Here is a 24590-nt window from a genome sequence, read left to right as displayed (position 1 = left end):
AAAAGAAAGACAGCGAGACAGGAAACACTGACAATTGGAATCAAATCGTATTTAGGAATCTACAAGAAAATAAACATAAAGAAATACATAGACATGGGTCAATGTGTTATTTAAATCAACACCTGGCTGTTATTATAACACTGCCAACAATGATGAGTGCAGCATTAAAAAGGCGTCTACGCCAGTGCTACTGCTCAGCCTCCTAGTAGATACCTATGGTATCAATTTCAAACTCCTAGGTGACTTCCTTCTCAAGTTACCGCATTTGCAAAATTTTCAGAAAACTTGACCTCCGACCTTAACCTTGAGGTCTAGGTCACTGAGATTCAAACTTGTCTAACAACTATGGTATTGATTTTAAACTCGCCATGTTCTCACGTCATCGCACCCACAAACTTGGGTGCCCACGTCATCCACTCACCCAACAGGTAAAGATTCAAGCTCATTTTACTTGGAGCCAGCAATGAAATGAAACATCTGTGCAGGCTATACAAGCACCAAGAATGATTAAAAACATAGGGCAAAATTAGCAGCTGTTCTTTGTTCTTTAGGAAGCATTTATATTTAATTATTGCTTTAGAAAACTCAGTGGCTTCATGTAACAGATTTGCACAATTAGACATAAAAAAGGCAGCTAATGCCATCCATTATTTGTGTCATGATGGATCTTTTGACCAGGTGCATATAAAACCATTTAAATCCAAATTTCAGTTTTATTAATAAGTTCAAGACAAAAATATCAACAATGAATAACCTGGAAAATACCATTTAAAAAAAGAAAACAAAAAAAACCTTCTCATGTTTAATAATACAACCCGAGTGAGCATTTATCAAAATAGTGAGCAAACTGGCCGACTTACCCTGAAGCTCACTTTTAATAAGGCAACTCTCCATCATGTACAGGAGGACTGTGACCATGATGTCCAGCAGCTGACACTCCTCTGTGACATGTCGAGCCAGCTCCTCGTTGCTGAACAGCTGCACACTAATGTGCACGATGCGGTTGGACATCGTATCCGACTCGTGGCTTTTCATCAGCGTTTTCATGATGAAAGCGTAATGTTGGACAAATGTTTTTGTAAAGGTGATCTGCCAGAGAGAAAGACAAGAAGCCCATAACACGATTAAGGCTTGCCTTCAAAAACTCATACATACTGAGCTTTTTTAAGCCCAGTTTGATATTGAAAAGGCATGATGAAAAGGCCATGCATGAATCCCAAAGCACAGAAGGTAAGATTCTTATATTAAACACAGGAAACATAATTTCAAATATGTGCATGTAATCCCAGCTCAAGCTTTAAACAACTGAAACATTCCAATTTCAGGCTGTGTATGGTGTAACTGGGACCAGATATCCATAATACGGTTATTTCAGGCTGTGACCGCACTTCTCTGGTGTTCAAACCTTCTGTTTACGAAGGGCAACCAATCAGAAGAAAGCTGGCTTTAACGGAGGAGGAAGGAGGGGAGGAAGTTGCACCAAGGTCTAAGCTCAAAAAGGATTTTTTTTCCTGTAAATCATTCACTAGAGTAGTTTTGAAAGGACAAAAATACTGAGATGCAATAAGAATTTAATAAACCATCTATTTAAAAAAAAAAAAAAAAAAAAAGTCTGAAATGTCTTGTGCGATTTCAACAATGCGTCAGTTGTTCCACATTCAGTTGCTGTAAACTCATAAAGAAACACCACTGTTGTAAACGTGTGGGTGCAGGTCCTTGGCTTAACAATACCACTTTGGTGTCATGCAGCAGGTTGTGGTTAATGCGTTCGTCAGCAAGAAGATGATGACGATAATTCCCATCTCTAATTTGTTCTCAATGACATGCAAACAGCTTTCTGGTGCAGAACGAAGCCAAACGAAATGACACCCTTTGGAGGCCTTTGTGGACCACTTTTAGCCTGTGAGCTGTATAACTGCTCCTGGTCTGCACCATGTCATAGGAAGGAATCCTTTAACCTCCAAGGACCTGGCGTCCACATATGTGGACATCACATTTCAAGGCCCTTGTAGACCAAAATACTTAATTTTTCTGAGAGCCTGATATCCACTTACAAGGACATTATACTGCTACTGTTCTATCGAAATTTTAAACGAATATCCTCATATGTGGCTCTTATTTTTCTAAGAAACAAAAATCAGGTAAAAAAAAAAAAAAAAAAGCTGGTAATTCTTTGTTTTTACATTCATCGGGTCCCAATATGCCCAAATATCAAAGAGAAATTAAAAATGCATGCCGTGGAAGAGTTTGGGTCTTAGGAGGTTAAAATTAAGATCAGACAGGCATCTGAAAGGTGGTATGCGGCATTAATTTTTGCACATGAAAAATTGGAAAAGAAAATACCTTGTAATCTTGATCTGGCAACATGTTTAATAAGAAGGTGACCATCTTCTGAGGAAACTCGTATTTTATTGTCCAAAACAGCAACTCTTCCAGGAAGCATTTATGCTTCAGAGATTCAATAATACAAGGGTCTGAGGACAATAAAGAGACATAATGAATACACAGTTCAGCTCAGTTCAGACATTAGTGTGAATGCCTTTCTTTTCATGCACCTTTGGTACTGCTACTCAGCTTAACCCTCTTCCTCTGACCAACAGACTGTCCTCCATCTTGATCCTCCTTGGAAGAAAACACAAAACAACATAAATTTCAAGAAGTCTGCAAATTTTCATTAAGGCATCAACTGAGCATTTTTTGACTGAGCATAAATTAGAAACAACATTAATGTTGCACAGGTCAGTGATATGGCTTTACCAGTTTTATAAAAAGAGGAATTAAAAAAACGTATTACTTAAAATAACACACATTCATTATCAGGTCAGTGTCATTTTAAGCATTAGTTTAACATACCTCTTTACATTGCTCGTCTGGACTCCCTGGTCCGCTGTTTCCTAACAAAACAAATGGACTAATTACTATTTAGCAACAGTTAGAACATATGTCACCTGTTATTATAGCACCAACAAACTTATTTATGAAATGTTTGGTCTCTTATTCACTGTACGTGCATTTATTTATACATTTTTAAAAAGTACTGCATGTGTAATGTATATAAAACTTGGTAGAAAAAGAATCTAATATATGTTTATAGGAATGTGGACTCGTTTACAATACTAAAACGTATTCAAATAAAAATAATAATTAATAACAAATGGAGAGTATTATGATTTTTTTCTTTTTATCTTAAAGATGTGAAGCAGATGGATGATTATTGAAAGAAAAAAAAACAAAAAAAACATGTCATCTTACCTAACAGGACCATCGCGCCTGCACCTCCTTCAGCCCCAACACCAACATCAGCAGCAGCACTCTGGCCTTTTTCCTCCACTGATACCAGACCTGAATTCTTCAGTGCTGACAAATACTTGTCATAGTTCTTCTTAGCATACAAATTCTCCTCTTGGCCTGCAACAGTTAAGCAGTGAGCAAGAAAACCTTCTAATTTCTTTTTTTTTTTTTGGTTCACATATATCAAGTAAAATATTTTTCACAATTAGTACATTTCTGACCTAAAATTACAAAAAAAAAAAAAAAAAAAAATCAGTGGTAATGCTCTGTTAATTGAGCCCAAACCCTAAGCTGGATATTTACCCATGCTCAGCTCCTTGAATGCCTGCTGATTGGTCAAGATTTTTGTCAGCACAGTCCTCATTGCTCCTCCCATCTTTGTAAGCTCCTCAAGGAAGGAGATCTGAGGCTCCAGCTGTTGCAGGACTTTCTGTAGATCTCTCTCAGTTGAGGTGTCTGGTAAAATAAGATAAGAGATGTGAGACCCGTGAGACCCAGCACTCAGTGAAAGTAACTCTACGTGTAAATAGTTGTATAACACTTGTATAAGGCTTGCACAGCAGCTCATGTTTTCCATCTTATATAATATCATATCAGATGTAAACCACTGAAGTTAAAGCGAATGAAAGTGTCTGGTGTTGTACCTTTAATTGGTGACAACCACACATTAAAGTTACAGGTTCAGTTTACATTGGTTAATAAGTATTGTACTTCATGTGTCTGTTATGACTGTTTTCACCTGGTTCAACATATCCATCTCTCAGATACTGTATGATACACAGGATAAAGCGGGGAAGAACCATCTCAGACATCAAGAGCAGGTCTCTGGGAATTAAGGGGATATTTTCCCCAGTTCTCAACCGATGCCTTCGACAAAACCTGTCAGGGGAAAGGAAATGTTTTTTTAAAACAGTGTCACACAGAAAGGTACATTTGACCGCTCCTGCTGTTCCTTCATGTGCACTAAAAGAAGATAAAGTTGGTCAAGAAACTGTTAGCATGTTTTAATTATCAGGTAGAAATTGAGTACAATTTGCATTCAGCTTCTGAAACAGCCCAGAGGTCTGAGCAGAAGAGTTTTCCTTTTGGTTTATTTCATGAATATATTGTTGTGATATTTACTGGATTGGGCTTTGGGTAATAATGGTTGATTGAAGTGGGAACTAAAGGGTTATTCACAGCAGCCCACACACTACCACACCTCTTTCTCATACATCATTAAATATCCATACACAAATTTTATGAGCTAATGAATCAGTATGACACAAAAACATAGTCTAACATATGAATAATTTGTTATTGAAGATCATAAGACTGTAATATTTTTTTAAAAATGATCATCTGTTCATAACACTTAGAATTATGTATCTACATTCATATAATCTGTTTATAGAGATTTCATAATCTGTAAATAACGCATGTAAAGTGCATTACTGCTCAATTCCACATATTTACAACCCTGATATATACATCACATATTTATAAAGATGTAGTCCAATCTTACTCTTTACATCATCCAAAATGACATACGTTTCTATATAATTTATGCACAAGTATGTATATGTTCACATATGTATTAGTATGTGTGTGTGTGTGTGTGTCAGTATAAGTACACTTTATGTACCATTTGAGGGACAATAACTATAATTTCGTTATGCTTACTTAATAGCAGTAAAGACTCTTGCATGCTGAATCTCTATATAGGTTTTTACTCAGTTACCCAGTATTTTGCTTTCCACGTAACAAACTAAATTATCATCTCATGATAATCAGGCCAACTCTGGAAGCAGGCTAATAGTTTACTACATTATTTTATCTAAACCGCGAGTGGAAATTAAGTTTTATGATTAGGAGGAAACTGTAATCAAGAACAGAGATATGATGAGTCAGAGAGTAACAGAGACAGTCGCTGTTTAAACATTAAGAAAAAATGATGACACTTACTTAACGATCATTCAGACTTTGACAGCAGAAAGGAGACCACACCATATCTAAAGAGCCACAGACAGAGGTACACGGAAACCTGTAGCTACACCTCCCAGTATGATCGTTGGAGTTTAGCTAGCCTAGGTAACCCTTAGCCCGTGGGTTGTATTTATAAATGACAGGAGTATCGCTAGATTGAAAAATGTTGTCCGCCTGCAACAGCATCTCATAAATGTATATGGAAACTGTCATTGACAACACACATGAGAAAATGTCACTGGCTGCGCCGGTTAGCATAGCCGGGTTAGCTAGCTCGGACTTACCCACTCTCTCGCATGACATTACTGTCTCCACAGTCACAGGCCCCACCAGCCTGGCTCCGGAACATGTTGAAATCATGGCCCGTGTGGTCTCCGTTATTGAAGCACTCAGCACACAACGACATGCACGGAGAGATGCCACAGGTCCGGCATCGATATGCCACGAAATTAGCCGTCCAAACCAAGCCGCACAGAGTCGCGTTGTCATAGGAGCGCACCGTTTTGCAGAACTCATCGAAACCTTCGCCTCCTGCAATCAGACATTTACACCAGTCAAGAGCTTCTCCGTCCGCCGCTGGTTTTTCGGGATTCAGTACAGCGTCAAGAAGCTCCTGTAGTTGCCGGACTCCGGAGCTATTGTCAGTCCGGTTTAAGTCTGCCTTCAAGTGGGCGGCAGTGGCTTTCTTGTCCCGGCGTAGCAGCGACGCCGCCATCATGCACTCTGGCTTGTTGTCCACAAATTTATTTTTGTTGTCTTGTTTCCATGTTCTCGGGTTTTCTCGCGATACGGCTGATTACGTCGTTGTTGGCTAGAGAATTTCCTGAAGTAATTTCCGCTCGTTGTACTTCATGTACTGGAAATAAATCTACACAGTATTTGACCTACTTAAACCTAGTATTGGAATTTAGGGATTTCTTTTCTTTTCGTTATTTTTTTGTGGGGGTTGAGTTTTTGAATCTTTATCAGCATTCTTTTTATTTTTTGTAGACACATCTAATAGGAGAGGGGAAAAACAAAAAAAAAATCGCAAGAACTAACAAAAATCTAAGTGTGTAAAAAATATCTATCACATAAATTAGCTTTAAGCAATAAGACGTAAGGTACATATAATATAATATAATATAATATAATATAATATAATATAATATAATATAATATAATATAATTTAATATAATATAATATAATATATTGTTATGTTATGTTAATATATGTTCAATTTTGATACGACATGAGAAGGTAAGGAGTGGTAGAAAACTTTGCAAGGGTGGTGCAGGACATGTATGATGACAGTGAGATGGTGAGAACTGCCCCTGCTTGTTTCCAGTGGTCGGGACTCTTCATGGACCATGACGTTTGCAGAATACATCGTGATCTATAGTGAGAGTATTGAGCAGGTGGAAGAGAGGGTGGAGAGGTGGAGGCCTGCTCTAGAGAGAAGATGAATAAAAGAAGTAGAAGCAAGACAGAACACGTGTGAATGAGAGGGACATAGGTGTAAGAATGAAGCTCCAAGGACTGGAGGTACTGAAGACAGAAGGGTTTAAATACTTAGGGTCAACCATCCAAAACAATGGACAGTGCACAAGAGAAGTGAAGGAGAGCGAGCTAGAGTTGTCAGAGCTGAGGTTTTCACTGTGACCGGAATAGCAAAATAGAGAGATGGTTTGGACATGTGTAGAGAAGGGATAATGGATAAAAGATGAAGACCGCAGAGAGGATTCAAAGAGTGGATTCATGTAGTAAAGGAGAACATTCAGATGGTTGGGGTGACAGAACAGGATACTGGAGGTAGAAGGAGATAGAGGCAGATTATCTTTTGTGTAATCAAAAGAAGATACTACTACTACTACTAATAATAATAAAATACTACATGTGCAGATAACAAAAAGCACATAGAGTAACTGTCCGCACAGAGCAATCTGCGTGTCTATGTAGCAAAAAATATGTATTTTTTTTTTTAAACATTGTAAATTTTTGATAACAAAGGGAAATGACAGATTATTATAAAAGTGTGGATATTAAACTAATTTTATTTTTTTTTGTAAAACGGTTTAACAATATTGTCATCATTAATTTAATCACTAATATTATTATTAGTGTCATAAACACCATTCGCGGGTAGGAACATGTGCGCTACCACGGTTTATCGTCGGATTGTTTTGGTTGACGTGCACAGCTGCTTACCCCGTGGAACTTCTTAGCTTCAGTAGAAATCATGGCTCAAATTATCCTCTCAATGTGATTTAAACTAAAGAAGGAAATTTAAATTAACCCACTGTTGCACGCAAAGTTGGGACATCTTAAGCGATGAAACTGAAGGAATTAGAAAGCTGTCTGCAGCAGGTGGACACATTTGAAGAGCCAAAAATCCTTCTTGAGCAGTATCCAACCAGTGCTCACATTGCAGGTATGACGGTAACAGTGACGATCAGTTGAGCGTGTAACAGCACATATTTTGTATTCATCATCCCCCCCCCCCCAGCATGTATGCTCTACACAATCCAGAGTACGTTTGATGACATTGAGGGTAAACTCGTAGCAGACCTGGGATGTGGCTGTGGAGTCCTCAGCATCGGAGCTGCGATGCTTGACGCAGGGTGAGAGCATTGTTTATAAGTTTAACATAGCCGTGGCTTACTGTAGTCTATTCTCTGCGCTGTATCTATCTTTTTTTCTCCTTTCTGCAGTTTGTGCGTCGGCTTCGATATTGACGATGACGCTCTGGACATATTCAGAAGAAACGCAGAGGAGTTTGAGATTTCTAACGTGGATTTGATCCAGTGTGACATGTGTCGTCTGGAGCCAGAGGCGTACGCTGAAAAGTTTGACACTGTCATAATGAATCCACCATTTGGGACAAAACACAACCAAGGTGAGCGCATGCCTTAAATTTGAACGGTTTCTTTCTTTACTAATTTTGAAAATTCTCTTATAACTGAAGCACTAGAGACTTAAGCCTCCCAGCCTAACAAAATGCAAAATGACTCAAAGAAATAATGTGTTTATGTTATGGTAGTAAGGATTAGCGGCAACTTGTCGTTTGCACACAGTTCTTTACTGTTGCAATTATATGTGCACACTACTCTCTTCACGTGTCCAGCTGTGGAGCGCTGACTGTTTAAAACCTCACTACTGCGTGTGTGTCCACAAGTAGCTGATCAGTCCATGAAGTTTAGAATGAACCAACTAGCCCCAAAACATGCTTCTTTATTTCTTTTAAACCATTTTGGGCCACAGACAGGCAGTGACGACAGTTTTGTCCACCTGAGCGTCCACTCACCAGCTGCCTAATTTGTCACATCTGTTTGGGCAGGCTGTGCATTTGTAGTCACAGGAGCATCCCTTTAACCCTTCATACAGCCCGTTACTTATTGTTCTGTTTTGTTTAAGGTATGGACATGAAGTTCCTCCGAGCTGCTTTAACCATGGCAAAGACAGCCGTTTACTCACTTCATAAAACGTCAACACGAGAAGTAAGTTCACCAGCCCCTGACAGTCTCTCAGGTCTCTGAAAGCTGATCTTTTACATCTTACTTAGCAGTTAATTTATCAATTTGACCATTAAATATGAAGCCAAAACTCACATCTCTATCTACAGTATGAATGTTGTGATGCCTAATCTGTTTTTTATGATCCCATTGCAGCACATACAAAAGAAGGCAAATGACTGGGGAGTAAAGATGGAAGTCATAGCAGGTAAGAAAAATAAGGCCAATCTTTTTTTTTTCTCTTCTATTATTAAAATATTCAAATATTCACTAAATACTTTTATTAAAGAACTGCGATATGACCTGCCAGCATCTTACAAGTTCCACAAAAAGAAATCGGTAAGATTACATCAGACAGTACATGTTCTCCAGCTAAATGTGACACAGGACAGATTTCCCCCATTTTTTGGTAAATGATTTATTTGCAGTCCACATATGCAAACAACAAATTAGCAAAGAAGATATTTTCAATCAGTCAATGTAGGAAAACTAACTCCACACACATTCTAGATGTCACACAGGTCTTGTAAAATAAACTAAAATCTCCTGGTGAAATTAAATTATAGTGAAAAGGTTTACGGTGAATGCAATGCAAAACATCTTCAAAAGAGAAAGATGGGTACACAAATAATATAAGAGGCACAGTATTCGGGGACATAAAAGGCTGCAAAATGATGCTTTGAACATATTTCTCCAGGTTGACATCCAGGTGGACTTCCTACGATTTTCCAACGCTTGAAGCTTTCACTGGAATGGACTCAAGTTGTCTCTGTATTTTCCATTTTCACTGTTTGTAATAAACGTTTTCATTAAAGAAAAACTGATTTTAAGTCATAACTAAGATCCATTTTCAGTTTTGATAACTTTTGCTGCAGGACCATAATCGGGATCTTCCCGTTCTCTCTTTATAGGTGCAGCTGTTAAAGGGAAAAAACACAAACAAAAAAGAAAATACAAATTAGATAAGAAATAATCTTAACACAGACTACAACAATATGTTCCCAAGACTACATTTTGAAGCAGAATATTGAAGTGCAATATTTTAGCAGAAGGCGATGGAGCTTTTGAAGGGCAGGTGTGATGTGACTGAGTTCTGGTGATGATGCAAGCAGCAGAAGTCTGTAACAATTGACGTTTATGAACAAGTTGAGAGAAAGACCAAAAAGAGCTACAGTAGGTGGGTCCTAACCGAGGTGTGACCAAGGATGGCAGTACAGTCAGGTAAAAAGAGATGGATGGAGGCGAGTGTGCTTGAAAAGAAAACCTATTATTAAGCATGACACCCAGAGTCTGGACCAGAAGGAAAGGAGAAACTGTTACATTTAGACAGTGGATTTGGTGCCAATGAGGAGAACCTCTATTTTATCAATTTAATTTGAGAAAATTGCAAGGATTTGATTTTCTGGAGGTAAACACAGAGGACAGTGGGTGGGATGACAGCAGTAGGTTTAGTAGACCGGTAGAGTTGAATGTCATCAACATAACAACGGAAACTGATATTAAGTTTATAGAAAATAAGGATCCTTGGCCCCCAACATTTGGCCAGTGGATCAGAGACGTGGTGAGCCACATTCATCTAGAGAAGATTAAGTTCACCATCAGAGGGTGTGCTGGAAAATTCTATGCTTCCTGGCAACCATTCATTATTTATGTTGAGAATATGTAAGCCTGCGAAATGGATTCATGATTATTTTATGTTGACTCTATATAGTGGCCCATTGTCTTACACATCTATAGTTTAGTGTATATCGTGAGTATATATCACTACTTTGTTTTCTGTTTTTCACGTGAGATCTGCTATCAAAGGGAGGGAAAGGGTGGCAGCAATGTTGTGTCTTCATCTGCATGAGTTTAACTGTTAGAAAAATGACAAATGGGAAACAGATGACAAATAAAAGAGGGCCCAGGATAGATCCCTGGGGGACTCCATTAGGAACTGAAAATGAATAGGATATGAAATTTTTGAGTTGAATGAACTAAAAGCGCTAAATGATTTTGAACTTACCCTCCTCATGGTGATCATCGCTTTCAAACTTCATCTTTTTTCCTTGGTACTGAGTTCTGCCTTGATCTCTGCCACCTCTTCCCCGTCGGCCTCTTCTTCCTCTTCCACCTTTTACGACAGACAAGACTACCTTACTAAATCATATAGATGACACTGTGGAACTGTATCTTTATTGACATTAACTGATTACATTCCAATGCAGTCAACAATGTTAAACAACATGGAAATGCATCTCACCTCTGCCTCTGCACCTGCTGAATGATCCTTGTTGAGCTTCTATTATCTTCTTCATCACATCCTTCTCCTCATCTCCTTCAAGCAGCTGCCATGTGACAGTGTTGTCGTTGATTTTCAGTTCCTCTCCGTGTTCTTTTTTGGCTTTATCTAACGCTTCCTGTGCTTTCCCGTCAAACAGAAGGGTGCCCTTATCAGGAGGAGAAAAAAATAAAATATTTAAACAAATAGTATTTCTTTGAAATGAAACAGCTCTACTCATTTTCAATCCTGAGTCATGCCACCATGTTGTGTTGTGGAAAAAAAGTCTGTAAACCTGACTTCAGTTTTCTGGTTTATCAGTCTTTTTATTGTCATGCAAACATTAGAAACCTGAGGAAGACATCACCCCCTTTCTCCAAGAGACAAAATCTCTCTGTACTGTCAATGAAAACTGCTTTCTGTCCTTGGAAATTTCCTATAATTACCACAGATGTGGATATTATCATTCATCACCCCACTAGTCTAAACAACCCCAGACATCTCGTCTCTCTTGCAAGGACACAATTTCACCAGATGTCCCCAACCCGCACAAATATAAAAACACAAACACACAAAACAAATGGTTACAATTAAAACAGGTTGAATTGAATTACACAAGTAAATGATGTAAGTAGATAAGGTTATACCACATGTATGAAGAAACAGATGGAGAACATACCTCTTTGGCCCCTCTTGTGAAGTCAACCCACTTTATGTGTTCGATGCCAGAGAACAATTCATGGAAGTCTTCTCTTGAAACACCTTCAAGCTCTCCTGAAAACTTCAGTAAACGTCCTGACTGCTCATCCAAAAGCAGATCCTGCAAGTAAAATGAGAAAACATCATTACAAAGCCTATTTATTCTTTAAGTGGTGCGTTCATTAGCAGAATAAGCTCACAAACACTTGGAGCGCTTACCATTTCTTTTTTCTCTGCGTGTTTCTGCTGTTGTTCCTTTTCCCTGAATAAAAAAGACAGAAGTAGGAAGGTTATTTTTCACAAAGTGTAAAATCCAGTTTTATGATTAAAGATACTAAAGAATATGTACTCACTGTTTAACTTTTGCTTTTGTCTCTGCTTTAAACTGTTTTCTCTCTTCTACCTTCTTGGCATGGTAGGCTTCCCTGGAAAAAAAAAAAAAAAAAAAAAAAAAGAGCTGATCAATTACATTGTTTCACACAGAAATTCAAAGGTTTGCAAAACCCCAGTTAAAAAAAAATGCATCTCATCCAGATATATGTATGTAGTTTAGTATAATTGTAAAACTTTGTTACAGCTGTTTTCTATCCTCTGTATCCCAGAAATACCACCTGTATTTTTCTTCTAGGATATAGTAGTTTTGTATGATTCACCAAAAAAAAAAAAAAAAACCCTGTGTAATCTCTGATTCTCTCGGCTTCTCTACTAATATCATTTAAATGCTGGTAAAAACTTTACAGGCTCCATGCCGGGAAACATTTACTTGTTAAAACCGACATGATCGAACGAAAAGCAGGGGTGGGGGAAAAAATCGATACTGTGTAGTATCGTGATATTTTGTTTGCTAATAATGTATCGATACAGGGACAGCAGAAATCGATATTTTGTTACAAAAAAGGTTTTTGTGCTCAGAGCATGTTGATCCTTTTTCTGAGCAAGAATCCTGACATTCCTTCACTGTCCAAATGTGTTTAACTTTTTTTTGGCAGCAATAAACATGACAGTTTACTTATTTTAATTTAAGAACATGTTTTATTTTAATTAAGTTTAAAACTTTTTTATTTGATGTAAATTTATATTTTGTTTTAATTTACTTTCAAATTCTTCAGTTGCTGAAGGGGCTGCATAGTTTTCATAAATTGCTTGGTTCAGAATAGCTATAATTGTACCAGATGGTTGTATTCAGTTAAGTTGGACTAGACTGTAATACAAACCGTTCACTTTGTCAACAATAAAACTGACTGAAATGAGAGAAAGACTGAGTGCGAGACTTTGATATTAGACAAAATGAATATTGATAAAGTTTAACTTTATGTACAGAATCTGAATATTGCAAAATATTAAAAATAAATAAATAAATAAATAAATTTTTTAAAAAAAATCGCAATAATATCATATCGTGCGTTAAGTATTGTGATAATATCGTATCGTGGGATGTATGGTGATTCCCACCTCTATCATCCAGATATATGTATGTAGTTTAGTATAATTGTAAAACTTTGTTACAGCTGTTTTCTATCCTCTGTATCCCAGAAATACCACCTGTATTTTTCTTCTAGGATATAGTAGTTTTGTATGATTCACCAAAAAAAAAAAAAAAACCCTGTGTAATCTCTGATTCTCTCGGCTTCTCTACTAATATCATTTAAATGCTGGTAAAAACTTTACAGGCTCCATGCCGGGAAGTGCACAGCAAGCTGAAACATCATCAGCAGATGTGCTGTCACACTGTTCACAAGGTCAAGTACGATGGGCCTGTAAGTCTATATTGGCCCAACACACAAAACAGTTCAGTTTCTTTGTTCAATTTAAAAGATTTAAAAATAAAAAAAAATAGAAGTTATGCAAGCTACTTCATCCGATTTAAAGGCATCAAAGTACATATATGACACATCTGCCACACCTCTTAAATCAGGGAATTCTTTATTAAATCACTGACACCATTGATAGCTGCTAGCTAGTGCCTAAAAAGCATCACAGCCTACCTTGATAACACAAGCATCTCGTTGTCTTTGAATGATTTTATATCCGTGCGTTCTAGAAACAGCTTGGCTGACTCTTCAGTGTCAAAACAGATAAACACAGATCCCTGAAAAGACAGAAATACAAAAATTATATAAGAGAAGGTCTCTTAAAATTGAAAAAAAAAATAAAAAATTTAAATTATATACATCTCAAGTTCTGTTTCCCATACCTTGAACTGCCTTTGCAGGTTTCTCCTCATCTGAATGTTTACTACCGAGCCTTTGCCATTCAGCCACTCCTGAATCTCATCCAGGGATGTTTCAAGAGGGAAACCTTTCTAGATGAGGAAAAAACAAAATGTAGGGAAAACAGTAGGAATACAATCAAGGTGGAGAATAATTGTGATTTTGTCTACACAATTTATAAGAGTGTGGGTAGGCTAAAGATGTATTGCACTGTTGCATTACGCTGCATTAGTTTGAAAAAAATAAAAGTTGTCTGAATGCCACTGTGAGCACAAACAAATATTTACGCATTCTCAAAGCATTTGCATACAGTTAAAAAAAAACTAAAAAAACTAAAAAAAAACTTACCATGTATACAGATTTGTGTTTAAGTGCATCCTTGTATTCATCGTCCTGTTCGGGTAAGGGCTTGCTGGGAGACCTCCTGATCTTTGTCTTGTCTTCACTGATTTCCAAGAGACCAGTCTTTGACTTCTCCAGAGCTGCAATGAGGACGCTGCTGTCTGTGGTTAAAGACTTCAACCTATGAAAAGAATGCAAATCTTTCAACAAACACTCAGCTACAGGCGGCTGTAGGGCTGTGTGTTAACATTAATGATGCATGCATTCATCTGCATTATAAGGGAGAAGACCCTGCAGCTTATCTAATTGTCCCTCTTTGAATTCTCTCAGCCTGGTCATGTTATGTATGTGAGTGGGGTGGGCACTCCCATTTCAAGTACGGTAATAAAGCTCAATTAGAATGTAATTTGCTGACTCACACACTACATTACATTCTAAATATACACTTTAATAAAGGGATTACAGGAATGGATTCCTCCTGCTGTGTTAATTTGCCCTTGCTGTGGCCACTTGTGACCTGACTGCTAACAAGTGAACCTGAGGCACAGCATGAGAGCATGCTCTCATCTCATCCTGCCCATCATGAATCATAGAAAGGGTCCAAACACACCGATTAGTCATCACTATCCTCCTTTTCTTGCCCAGCACACCCACCCCAAACAGCTATACTCAAAAGCCTACCCTTGTCCTTGTGGACTGAAGGTTGTTACTGCAGCTTCAGTATGTCATGTTGTGCTAGTATTTTTACACTAAGTGGAATAGAACTGCAGTCCATAAAAGGCTGTTTTTCACAACAATAAATATAATAAATAATATACTGGTATTAAGCTAGTTAATTGCCAATTACTGTCAGCCCTCAATCACACCTCCTTTAGTCATTACAGGTGTGGTGAAGAGAATAAAGCCACTTCAACAATGCAGTAACCACAATGTGAACGCACATTGAAACTAGCATTCACTACAGCCACAGGCACTGTCTCCTCCTATTAGCTGCACTCGCATGCTGCATTTAAAGATCCTCACACACATATATACACCAACATCCAAAATATCCAAAACTACAACCTCTAGAGGATGACAAAACGTGGGACTTGATAGGACACACTAGCAGAAATTGTCAGAGCATTTTACATCATGTGTCAGCTTTCATTTATTAATTTTCTGTGGCTAATTTCTGTGCTTTAGCAGGCTTTATGGCCAGTTTTCTGTGCTCATATTTCAGCAGATAAAGCAGTGTTAGAACTGCACTGCACAAAAGGTAAGCACAGTGTTTAATGCCGAGTTGTGATAAGCATAGTATTTAGTTAATCTGTAATAAAAAGTGTCTAATATAAGCAACCAACAAATATACCCCACAGGTATATACAATTTCACAGTGAAAGAATTTTAATTAACAAATTTACAAAGTAGATTTTAGTGCAGCGTCTCGTAATGTCAAACAACATCTTAAAAAGTGCATCTAAAATTCAGTCCTAAGTTTAGTTAGAGACCTCAGATGATGACATTTATAAATACACAATGCAATCAGCTAAAAATCTTAAGTTAAAGAGACTTCTCATCAATCAGTAAACACAAGTAAGTACATCAGTAGTACTGAATAGTAATCTAAAGATGAACAAACTGAAGATAGCGCCTGGACTTTTAAACCCCACTTATATACTTCAGAGTAGAGTTCCCCCCCTTAAAATCTCAATAAACAAAAAGCATAGGTAAATAAATGAAAGCCAAAAATAGAGACTAAAATAAAATAAATACAGTAATTATTTGACACGGAAAGCATTAAAGAGAAATAAACAAACCTGTTGAATTTAAGCATCGTCTCCAAAGTCACCCAGCCATCATCGACCTGCAGCTGCTCTTTGAGAAACCGGTCTCTTGGAAGATTGTGATCGCCAAAGTAGTACTGAGTAGGAATCATTTACAGCCAAATCAGGACCAGTTTTACCTGGTAAATACCAAATTATGAGTTTAAACTTTAAATTGGAAATACCTCGATCTGTCGCGCCACTTTCCCCTCCAGTGGAGACATCTCTTCTTGACTTTCTGCCATTTTGGTTCTGCATAGAAAAAAACAAAACAAAAAGAAAGGTGTCGTCCTGAGTTAGAGATTTCTCTGATGTTTACAACAAATATTTAAATAAAAATATCTTACAAGAAGAGATTTTATCCATGTTATATATGAAACAAAAAAATCGAAATGTTTTTTTTCGGGGAGCTTTTTTGTATTAACTGTAAATTTTATATTAATGGCAGATTCCCAACATGTGGGTCGCAGCCCTCTGTTGGGCTGTGAAGGTACTGCAGGTGACGTCATTCACAATATTTATCTAAATTCTTGATTGTCATAAGTTTTAAAACAGACTGGACACACACACACACAAGATCCTATAGGATAACATACAATTTACGATGCACTCTTATTGGCCAAATATATTAAGATTTTGGTTTTACTAATACATTAATAATTAAAGATTAAAAGGAATAAAATTTGGATTAAAAATGATTTTTCTTTAACAAATCTTAAAGAACTTTTAAATTGGGTTTTGTAATTTTGTTTATAATTTGCATGAATTACACTTAAAAAGAAGCTAAACTAATGAAACAAAGTCATGACACTTAAATATTTTCATTATTTTCCATTTCATTTGATTTTTGATGTACCTCTTAATTTGTTAGAAATGAATTTTTTTGAGAATCAAGTAAAAATATCTGAAGGTCAAAAACCATGAAAAACACTTGTATGACAACCTGTGAAATCAAAAATCTAAACAATCTAAAACATGGCAAAGATTAAATTTATACAACAGGTTGTTCTAACAAATATTAGACTTTAGTACTCAAAGAGTCAACTGTTTTAAACAGAAGGTATAAAATGACTAAAAACAAAAAACTGCCAGGCCTAGGCAGCCTGAACCACGTTAATGGGAAATGGGCTTTTTCACCCTTAGAATTATTATATGTTGATATTTTATGTTTGTAAACACAGAAAGTTCCATTCCCCTTTGCTATATTGAGGACAGCGCAGCTATGTGGCCATTTTCTAGGGATGTTGCTTGACATCAGCTTATCCGCAAACCAAATAATATTTACGAACCTCCCTAGCCGACATTGATCAATGTTGTGCTGGCTGAAAGTTCAAATACAGCACGAGGAAGAGTATAAAGAAATCGGAAAAAACAAACAACACAAAGCAAAATAAATAAATAAATAAAACCCAAAACTGAAAAACAACATACAAGCAAAACGAACTAGGGAAAAAACATGATTAGCTATTGGCCACGTTGTCATATTATTAAACGCTGGTATGAGGCCTTGCTGTTGTCTGAGTTTTTGTAAATTATCTGCAAGGCCATACAGGAACCATCTTTAAGACTTAATTATAATAACCAAAGTAATAACTTAATGCAGTTAAACAGTTATATGCACTATTAAATAACATTTAGTTGCTATATATTTACATTTAGATACACGCCTTCAGATAGATGCCCAGTTTTAAATCTTACAAAAGGGAACCTAAACCTAAAATTGTGAGTTGTAGTACATTGCAGGACTAAACCGACGTGTTTCAGTCACCATAATTAACTACGGGCTCATCTAGCTCCACGGCTAACTTGTTAGCTTAGCTCTTTTAGTACACGGGCCATGCTTGGCGTCAACACAACAAAAGCAGCTTCTCATTTGTCTATCCAAGCTATCAGTACACGTTTTACTAAATTACGTGATTTGTTAGTGCGTGAATTACTTTTTTTTGTAGGTAAATTAAAGTAGTCACCGCTACTCTGCTAACACTATTCTAGCTGCAGCACGCTGTTTAAACCTGCTGGAAGAAAATCCACTCTGTTCTTTAGTAACGTTATAAAACACTTCCTGGGTAACATAAAAAGCCTTAAAAATTGTTTTCACAATCGTAAAAAGTTACACTTACATAATAAGTCGCAGCTAGAAGCAGTTTAAGCTGTTCAAACCAACAGTCCCCACTTCACTGCTCGCACGTTGTGGAACTGCGTGCTACGGAGCCCACCAAGGGCCAAAAAAGACTCATGTTCGCGCAAGCTCCCTTGTGCTTGATCCCTGCAGCAGAACAACAAGAAATTTGGTCTTTTTCATTATGTATACGTGCTAATGCTTTGGAATTATTTGCTCTAGTACATATTTGGGTAATCAGAAAATTAAAATTAAGAAACTTAATTTATCAGTGCACAATGTTTACATTAATTTAATTCAAACTTAGCCAGAGTGCACTTTAAAATCACAAGACATTACCTTCTTATTTAAAAGTTTAAGCAAACTGATCGATGTGCATTTGTTTTTCAAACACAGGAAGATTCCCAAGCCTGAAATAAAAATAACGTAAGACTACAAATGTATCCAAAACCTTCAGTATTCTTTTTACATGTTCCTATACCTGTTAAACATTCTTATGCTTTTCATATTTGCGCTTAAAAATAGAATTTTTGTTTGTTTTTTGTTTTTGCTAAGTCACGTATTTACGCGAACAGTGTGTAAGTTTGATACCTGGATTATAAACTGCGATGATATATCACAACCACAAGATGCCGCTGTGATTCTAATCACGGCGTTTAGTTTTTATGTGTCATTTTAAAGTTTTTGTTTTTCGTATTTATCAGGTTGTTTTTTATTGATGTGTGTACCTTTTAAAAACAATTATAGTAGGACTTCAGTTGCACCGATTGTTGTAAGAAAGGTCAGACTTTTATCAAGGCTGACATTTCATTAGCTTAAAATAATTTTGCCTCTTTCCTGACTTTGTTTTGGGAGACATCTACATTGTATTTTTATTGTTGTATGTGTGACGTAAATATCACCCACCTAAGTTTGGGAAAAGACTGTTATTATTATCAGTATTTTTCTCTTTTGATATCAACTTTTAAAAAATGTAATGTAGCTTGTCTTCTTTTAATTATTTGAATTTAAGATAAGATAAGATAAACCTTTATTAGTCCCACACGTGGGAAATTTGTTGTGTCACAGCAGAAAGTGAACAGTGCAAAGTTACAGCAACAAAAATTAATAAAAACAATGGAATAGGATGAGATAAAGAAAACAAAAGAATAAAATACTGTGGAGGTGACTGTGGAGGCCCATTTGAATACAGTGAGCTCACTGTCATGTCAGTAAACCAGTTTTTCAGTTTTGTGACATGGAGTGTTATCCTGCCGGAAGCAGCCATCAGAAGATGGGTAGACTGTGGTCATAAAGGGATGGACATGGTCTGCAACAATACTCAGGAAGGCTGTGGTGAATAAACAATGTTCAGTTGCTACTAAGAAGTTGAAAGTGTGCCAAAACAATATTCCCCATACTGTAAGACCCTAATCCTGAACCTTTGTTACAAGGCAGGATGGAGCTGTGCTTTCATGTTGTTTTTGCCGAATTCCTTTCATCCAAATGTTGCAGCAGAAATCAAGACTCATCAGCATTTTTCAGTCTTGTATTGTTCAAATTTTGGTGAGTCTGTTTGTACTGTAGCCTGTTTCCTGTTCTTAGCTGACAGGGGTGGCACGCAGTCTGGTCTTCTGCTGCCAAGTTAGCCCCGCTTTAAGTGGTTATTTGAGTTACTGTTGCCTTCCTATCAGCTCAAAGCAGTCTGGTCATTCTGTCTTGGATCAGTTATTTCAACTTGCGAACTGCCACTCACTGGACATCTTCTCTCTGTAAACCCTAGAGATAGCTATCTGGGAAAAACCCAGTAGATTAGCAGTTTGTGAAATGCCAACAACCCTCAACCATTCAAAGTTACTTAAATCACCTTTCATCCCCATTCAGTTTGAACTTCACAGGATCATCTTGAACATGTTTACGTGCTTAAATGCAATGAGTTGCTGCTATGTGACTGGTTATTTAATATTTGTGTTACCAAACAGTTTAACAGATATAACAAATGAAGTGCCAAATAAATTTCTTAAGTCCATAAAATTCACTGAACTCAAACAGAACTTTATTAGCATTTTAGTACTTTATTTAATCAAGGTACAACCTAGTACATCTCTACTAATAAAAGTCTATTTGTAGTGTGATTTTTAAATAATACTTATTAGATTATAAAATGTCATCTTCTCTTTTTTTGCATTTCTTTTCAGTCTATTTTAAACAAACAATCAAACAAACAAAAAACGCTCAACATGAGGCCCCTGAGTTTTGTATGAAAAGCTGGTATTCATCACTATATTCACAGTTTGGCAAATAGCTTCCTAAAGGATCTGCAGGCTGACATGCTGTGAGATAAATATGAAGTGTGGAATATTAGCTCTCTTCAGTGGAGTCACTGTTAGATCCATTTGGCACAAAATAATCAGTAAACAAAAATTTGTGTCACTAAACACCATAAACACAAATACAGCCATGTGACCTGGTCGGGCTGGGGAGAGTCCCCACTATCTCCCACGAGTCCAGCTCAGGGTTATATTTCTCGATGCTTTGAAGGTAAGTCCCTTTGGAGTACGAGTATCCACCTGTTACGTAAATACAACCATTTATTACCACGGCCCCACACTCCATCCTCCTCTCCTTCATCACCGATATCGGTCTCCACTCGTCTCTCTCTGTGTTGTAGCAGTCGGCAATTGTCGTCTGTCCACCCACCACATACAGCTTGTTGTTGAGAGACACAGAACACAGCCCGTACTCTGAAATGAGAGGAGTTCACCTTAGAAAACAGCATTTAATATACTCATGCTTCTGTTTGGTCTGCTTTAGCATGCATACCTGGATGGGGACTTATTGTAATGATGCTCCACTCGTTGACATCTGGTTTGTACACCTGTGTTTTTTCATAGGTGCAGCTTCCTCTGTAGCCATAATGACCTCCAGTTACATAGATTTTATCTCCCATTACACACGCAGTAGCATTTCCTACACCTTCAAAGAAAACAGAGATCATAAGCATCACTTGAACAGTCCAAACTGTCTATCACATAAAAAAGATGATACCTTAAGTATGTGTTTTATCACTTCATTCATACAAAGTTATATATATATATATGCACAGTGCAAAGGGACAGTTCACCCAAAATCAAAATTACATGTTTTTCCTCTGGCCTGTAGTGCCATTTATCCATCTGGATCATTTTGGTGTGAGTTGTTCAGATTAGTAGATATCAGCTCTATCAGATTCTGGTTTTTCCTTAATAAAATGGAAATAACTGGCACTTGACATCTGGTTATCAAAGCACTGTTTGGAAAAAGCCTAGTCATTCAAAAATCTGCAAACCTTGTTTCAAGCAGTTTCAGTTATGAACTACTCTATTATTTGCTAAGCTATACCCCCACAGTTCATCTAACCATGCTGAAAAGCATGAGTTTGCAACAGTGTGACACTATCTAAACATTAATGGTGTCTCCTTCTGTTGAGCTGTAATGTTAGCTGCCTGCTCGCTCCCTTTGGGTGGTGGATACAATTCTTAATGTGAACTCTGTCGGCTTGTTGTTCTGTGCAGAACATATAATAAATAGCTGCTACCGTAAATGGTATGAGTCACATAAATGATTGTCAATGATACTGTTTAAAAAAAACATATAATGACATTTGATTTTAATGCTCATTCTTGAACTGAGAAACAACAAGTTCCATGTATGAACTGCTCAGGAGCTTTCAGTCAAAAATCACATGATCTTCATTAGCAGATGGTATTATGACCACGTGTTTTAAACAACAGCTTTTCATCCTATAAGAAGCCCATAAAGAACTCATACAACTCCAATAAATGGACCTTGTGGTGAAACTGCTTCCTCTGCCTTCATTTATTCATATCCTGCTCATCATTTCAGCCCTGGAGATAACACAATCCCAGTATTTCAGCATACCTTGGATCATTTTGGCCACAGGGAACCATTTCTTTTTTAACGGATCATAAAATTCGGTGTCTCGTTCTGGAGCTCCTCCCCGGTAGCCTCCGATGGCATAGATGCAGCCGTGCAACGCCACAGAGCAATGGTAGTACCTGGCTGTAATCATGGGGCAGCCCTCAGTCCATTCATCACAGTCACAGTTATAAATTGAAACAGTGTCCAGGGCCTCAACAGTGTTTGTCTTGTAGCCACCTGTCACATAGATGTTTGCACCAAGTAAACTGACGCTGTAGCTCTCTCTTGCATGGTTGGGCATGTCCTTTCCTTGCACCCATGTGTTGCTGATAGGATCCCAGATGTGGACTTCACAAAGGGGGTGCCAATAGTACCCTCCAATGATATACATGTTGGCAGACATTTTTCTAGCCGCAGGTATCTCTTTTCCATTTGACCTTAAAGCCTGGATGATTATAGATTTCAATTTCCCATCATTCTTCTTTAAGTATTGTCTATACACGTCTAACGTGGTCTTAAAGTAAATCTCATCCAGATCCAGATGGATGGAATGTAGCATAATTGAAACGTGGTGCATGCGATTATCTAAGTCATGGTTCACCCATGTGGCGAGAGCATCTATCAACACTTCATCTTTCTGCACAGTGAGGCTCTGTACAGCCAAGACTTCTCTCATCTTCTCAGGGTGCAGCTCTAGAAACTCCTCCTGCTGAATGAGCTCCGGGAACCTGCTCAGCATCACTCTGCGTGCCTCCCTCTCCAGCCCAGGGCACAGGTGCAGCTCAGCGAAAGCGTGCATGCCCAGGCAGTTGTCCACATCCAGGAGGCGAATGAGAAACTCCTCACATGCTTGCTTCACAGGAACGAACTGCAGCAGGTCTGCAGCCTCCAGCAGGCTCTGTACGTTGCTCTCAGTGATGCACACCTGAGCAGTGTACACATAGTCCACCAGAGCACCCAGCACCCCGTAGTCTATGCCGCTCAGTTTGATGACGCTGTTTGATCTCTCCTTCATGTCAGCTGTGAACATGACTTTGAAATAGGAGCTGCGGGCTGACAGCAGCGCCTTGTGGCAGTGAAACACCTGTCCCGACTCGCCACACTGCAGAGCGACATCGGTAAACAGTCCGCTAATGTAGAAGTGCCTGAGCGCATCCAGGAGCTCTGCCGGATGGTCACCATCACAGAAGTCATATGTGTAGATTTCGGCTTGTTTATGTGACATGATATCTAGAAAAGAGAGATGGAGAAAGTATGTGTCTAATGTAAGCCAAACACACACACACACACAGTGGGCTGGCGAACATCAAAGCAATACCGAGGCGTCACATTCCCATTTATAATTAATTGCAGTGTGACTGGTCATAGAAGAGTCTTCGCATTTACGCTTTAATCCATGTATCCAAGCAGACACACTGCTTGACTACCACTCACCCTATTTCCATGAATGACTCGAGCTTTTTTTTTCTGTCTCTCCTTCCACACTGTCCTCAAGCTCTCCCGTCTCCACCACACATGAGCCTCAATTTAGCTCACGCAGGACAGTCGCAGGCAGGCAGCTCGATCCTATTTTGGTATTTGTGCGCAGCGTCCATAACCCCCTCCTCCTCCTCCTCTCTTCTCCTCTCCTCTGCTCTGTAGTCTCAAACAGCGGGTCCTTGACAAAACTCCTTCAGAGGAATCACCCAACCCCACCGTTTTCTCTCAGAGTCTAAATATAACCTCCATCCATCCACAGTCTCGTGACGCGCTCACGAACGGCACATTTTCTGTGCACCCAGCAGGCGCAAACAGAATACAAATAGTATACAAATGAGCGTCGCTTTTTACTAGGGCGCAAGAAGCAGAAAGGGAAGACGACGACGAAGAAGAAGTCATTGCACTGGTCCATTCATGTGTTCACCATTCTTGGCGTTGCCATGGTATTCTGAACCCAATTCGAGTGCGGTAAAGGCTTTAGCTAATCCTAACGAGGATTAACAGCACAGGGCTGCAGAGACGGAATATGTGTTAATCTCAGCAAATCATATATAATGAAACAACATTACTGCATTAGAACTAGTAATAACAGAGCCTTTGTAAAACCTTTTTTTAAAAGACAGATTGTTTTTTGTGCCCCATAACAAGCCGCCTGGGTTTACAAAGCAACAGAGAGGAAGGTCACTGCTGTTACCTGAGAGTTTAACGCTTAATGCTGAATTAAAGGGGACAGCGGTGCAGACTGGACTCAATACATAACTTAATGGCTAAGTGACAGAGATTTGACTGGCAACTGTTTTGCATAAATGTTCATAAAAAAGTTACCTTCCGTGAGACATGCTGTTTCTTTTCTTTTTAGTCCAATGAAGGATTTTATTCATGAATTTATTTTATCGTCAAAGGGGCTTGCAAAGAAAAGCGTCTGGACTTCTTTAAGTTACTTGAAGACGTTTCACCTCTCATCCGAGAAGCTTCTTCAGTTCTAAGGTCAAATGGTGGAGAGTCCCAGATATAAACCTAGTGGGAGT

The 24590-nt window shown here is 38.1% G+C and overlaps 4 protein-coding genes across 6 annotated transcripts in view; 1 reads left to right on the top strand and 3 right to left on the bottom strand.

Moving 5' to 3' along the window:
• Positions 1–6032, bottom strand: part of ubr3 (ubiquitin protein ligase E3 component n-recognin 3) — a 35619-nt gene extending 29587 nt beyond the window's left edge. For both annotated transcript variants that reach the window (XM_005723458.1, XM_013908363.1), the window contains exons 1-8: positions 5541–6032; positions 4031–4170; positions 3595–3747; positions 3253–3408; positions 2854–2894; positions 2556–2622; positions 2344–2474; positions 861–1089 (exon numbers count right to left, since the gene is read on the bottom strand). In XM_005723458.1, coding sequence (XP_005723515.1) covers positions 861–1089; positions 2344–2474; positions 2556–2622; positions 2854–2894; positions 3253–3408; positions 3595–3747; positions 4031–4170; positions 5541–5974 — 1351 coding nt within the window. In that variant the 5' untranslated portion in view covers positions 5975–6032. The remainder of the gene's footprint in view (positions 1–860; positions 1090–2343; positions 2475–2555; positions 2623–2853; positions 2895–3252; positions 3409–3594; positions 3748–4030; positions 4171–5540) is intronic.
• Positions 6033–7402: 1370 nt separating this feature from the next.
• mettl5 (methyltransferase 5, N6-adenosine) lies at positions 7403–9511 on the top strand. The gene is made up of 7 exons (XM_005723456.2): positions 7403–7667; positions 7743–7857; positions 7948–8132; positions 8651–8733; positions 8905–8956; positions 9038–9087; positions 9446–9511. The coding sequence occupies exons 1-7, from the start codon at positions 7568–7570 to the stop codon at positions 9485–9487; spliced, it is 627 nt and encodes a 208-aa protein (XP_005723513.1). The 5' UTR covers positions 7403–7567; the 3' UTR covers positions 9488–9511.
• Positions 9151–18311, bottom strand: ssb (small RNA binding exonuclease protection factor La). The gene is made up of 12 exons (XM_005723457.1): positions 18185–18311; positions 16250–16316; positions 16059–16162; positions 14266–14440; positions 13902–14009; positions 13693–13796; positions 12061–12132; positions 11927–11969; positions 11688–11828; positions 10991–11177; positions 10754–10861; positions 9151–9665 (listed from the first exon to the last, which is right to left on the bottom strand). Exons 2-12 carry the CDS (start codon positions 16307–16309, stop codon positions 9586–9588), a joined length of 1182 nt encoding a protein of 393 aa, XP_005723514.1. The 5' UTR covers positions 16310–16316; positions 18185–18311; the 3' UTR covers positions 9151–9585.
• Positions 18312–20354: 2043 nt separating this feature from the next.
• Positions 20355–23835, bottom strand: klhl23 (kelch-like family member 23). 2 transcript variants are annotated; one of them, XM_005723455.1, is made up of 4 exons: positions 23518–23835; positions 22084–23313; positions 20986–21138; positions 20355–20906 (listed from the first exon to the last, which is right to left on the bottom strand). In XM_005723455.1, the coding sequence occupies exons 2-4, from the start codon at positions 23306–23308 to the stop codon at positions 20596–20598; spliced, it is 1689 nt and encodes a 562-aa protein (XP_005723512.1). In that variant the 5' UTR covers positions 23309–23313; positions 23518–23835; the 3' UTR covers positions 20355–20595. The 2 variants fall into 2 exon arrangements, with proteins under 2 accessions (XP_005723512.1, XP_013763777.1); XM_013908323.1 differs by lacking the exon at positions 23518–23835 and having other exon boundaries at positions 22084–23349.
• Between the last annotated feature and the right edge of the window lie 755 nt (positions 23836–24590).

The sequence above is a fragment of the Pundamilia nyererei genome, unplaced genomic scaffold (genome assembly GCF_000239375.1).
Source record: "Pundamilia nyererei isolate P.nyererei 1_Seehausen unplaced genomic scaffold, PunNye1.0 scaffold00009, whole genome shotgun sequence".
NCBI classification, from domain to species: domain Eukaryota; kingdom Metazoa; phylum Chordata; class Actinopteri; order Cichliformes; family Cichlidae; genus Pundamilia; species Pundamilia nyererei.
Note: the sequence above shows the minus strand (reverse complement) of the source record. Positions and strands in the feature narration are given on the sequence as shown.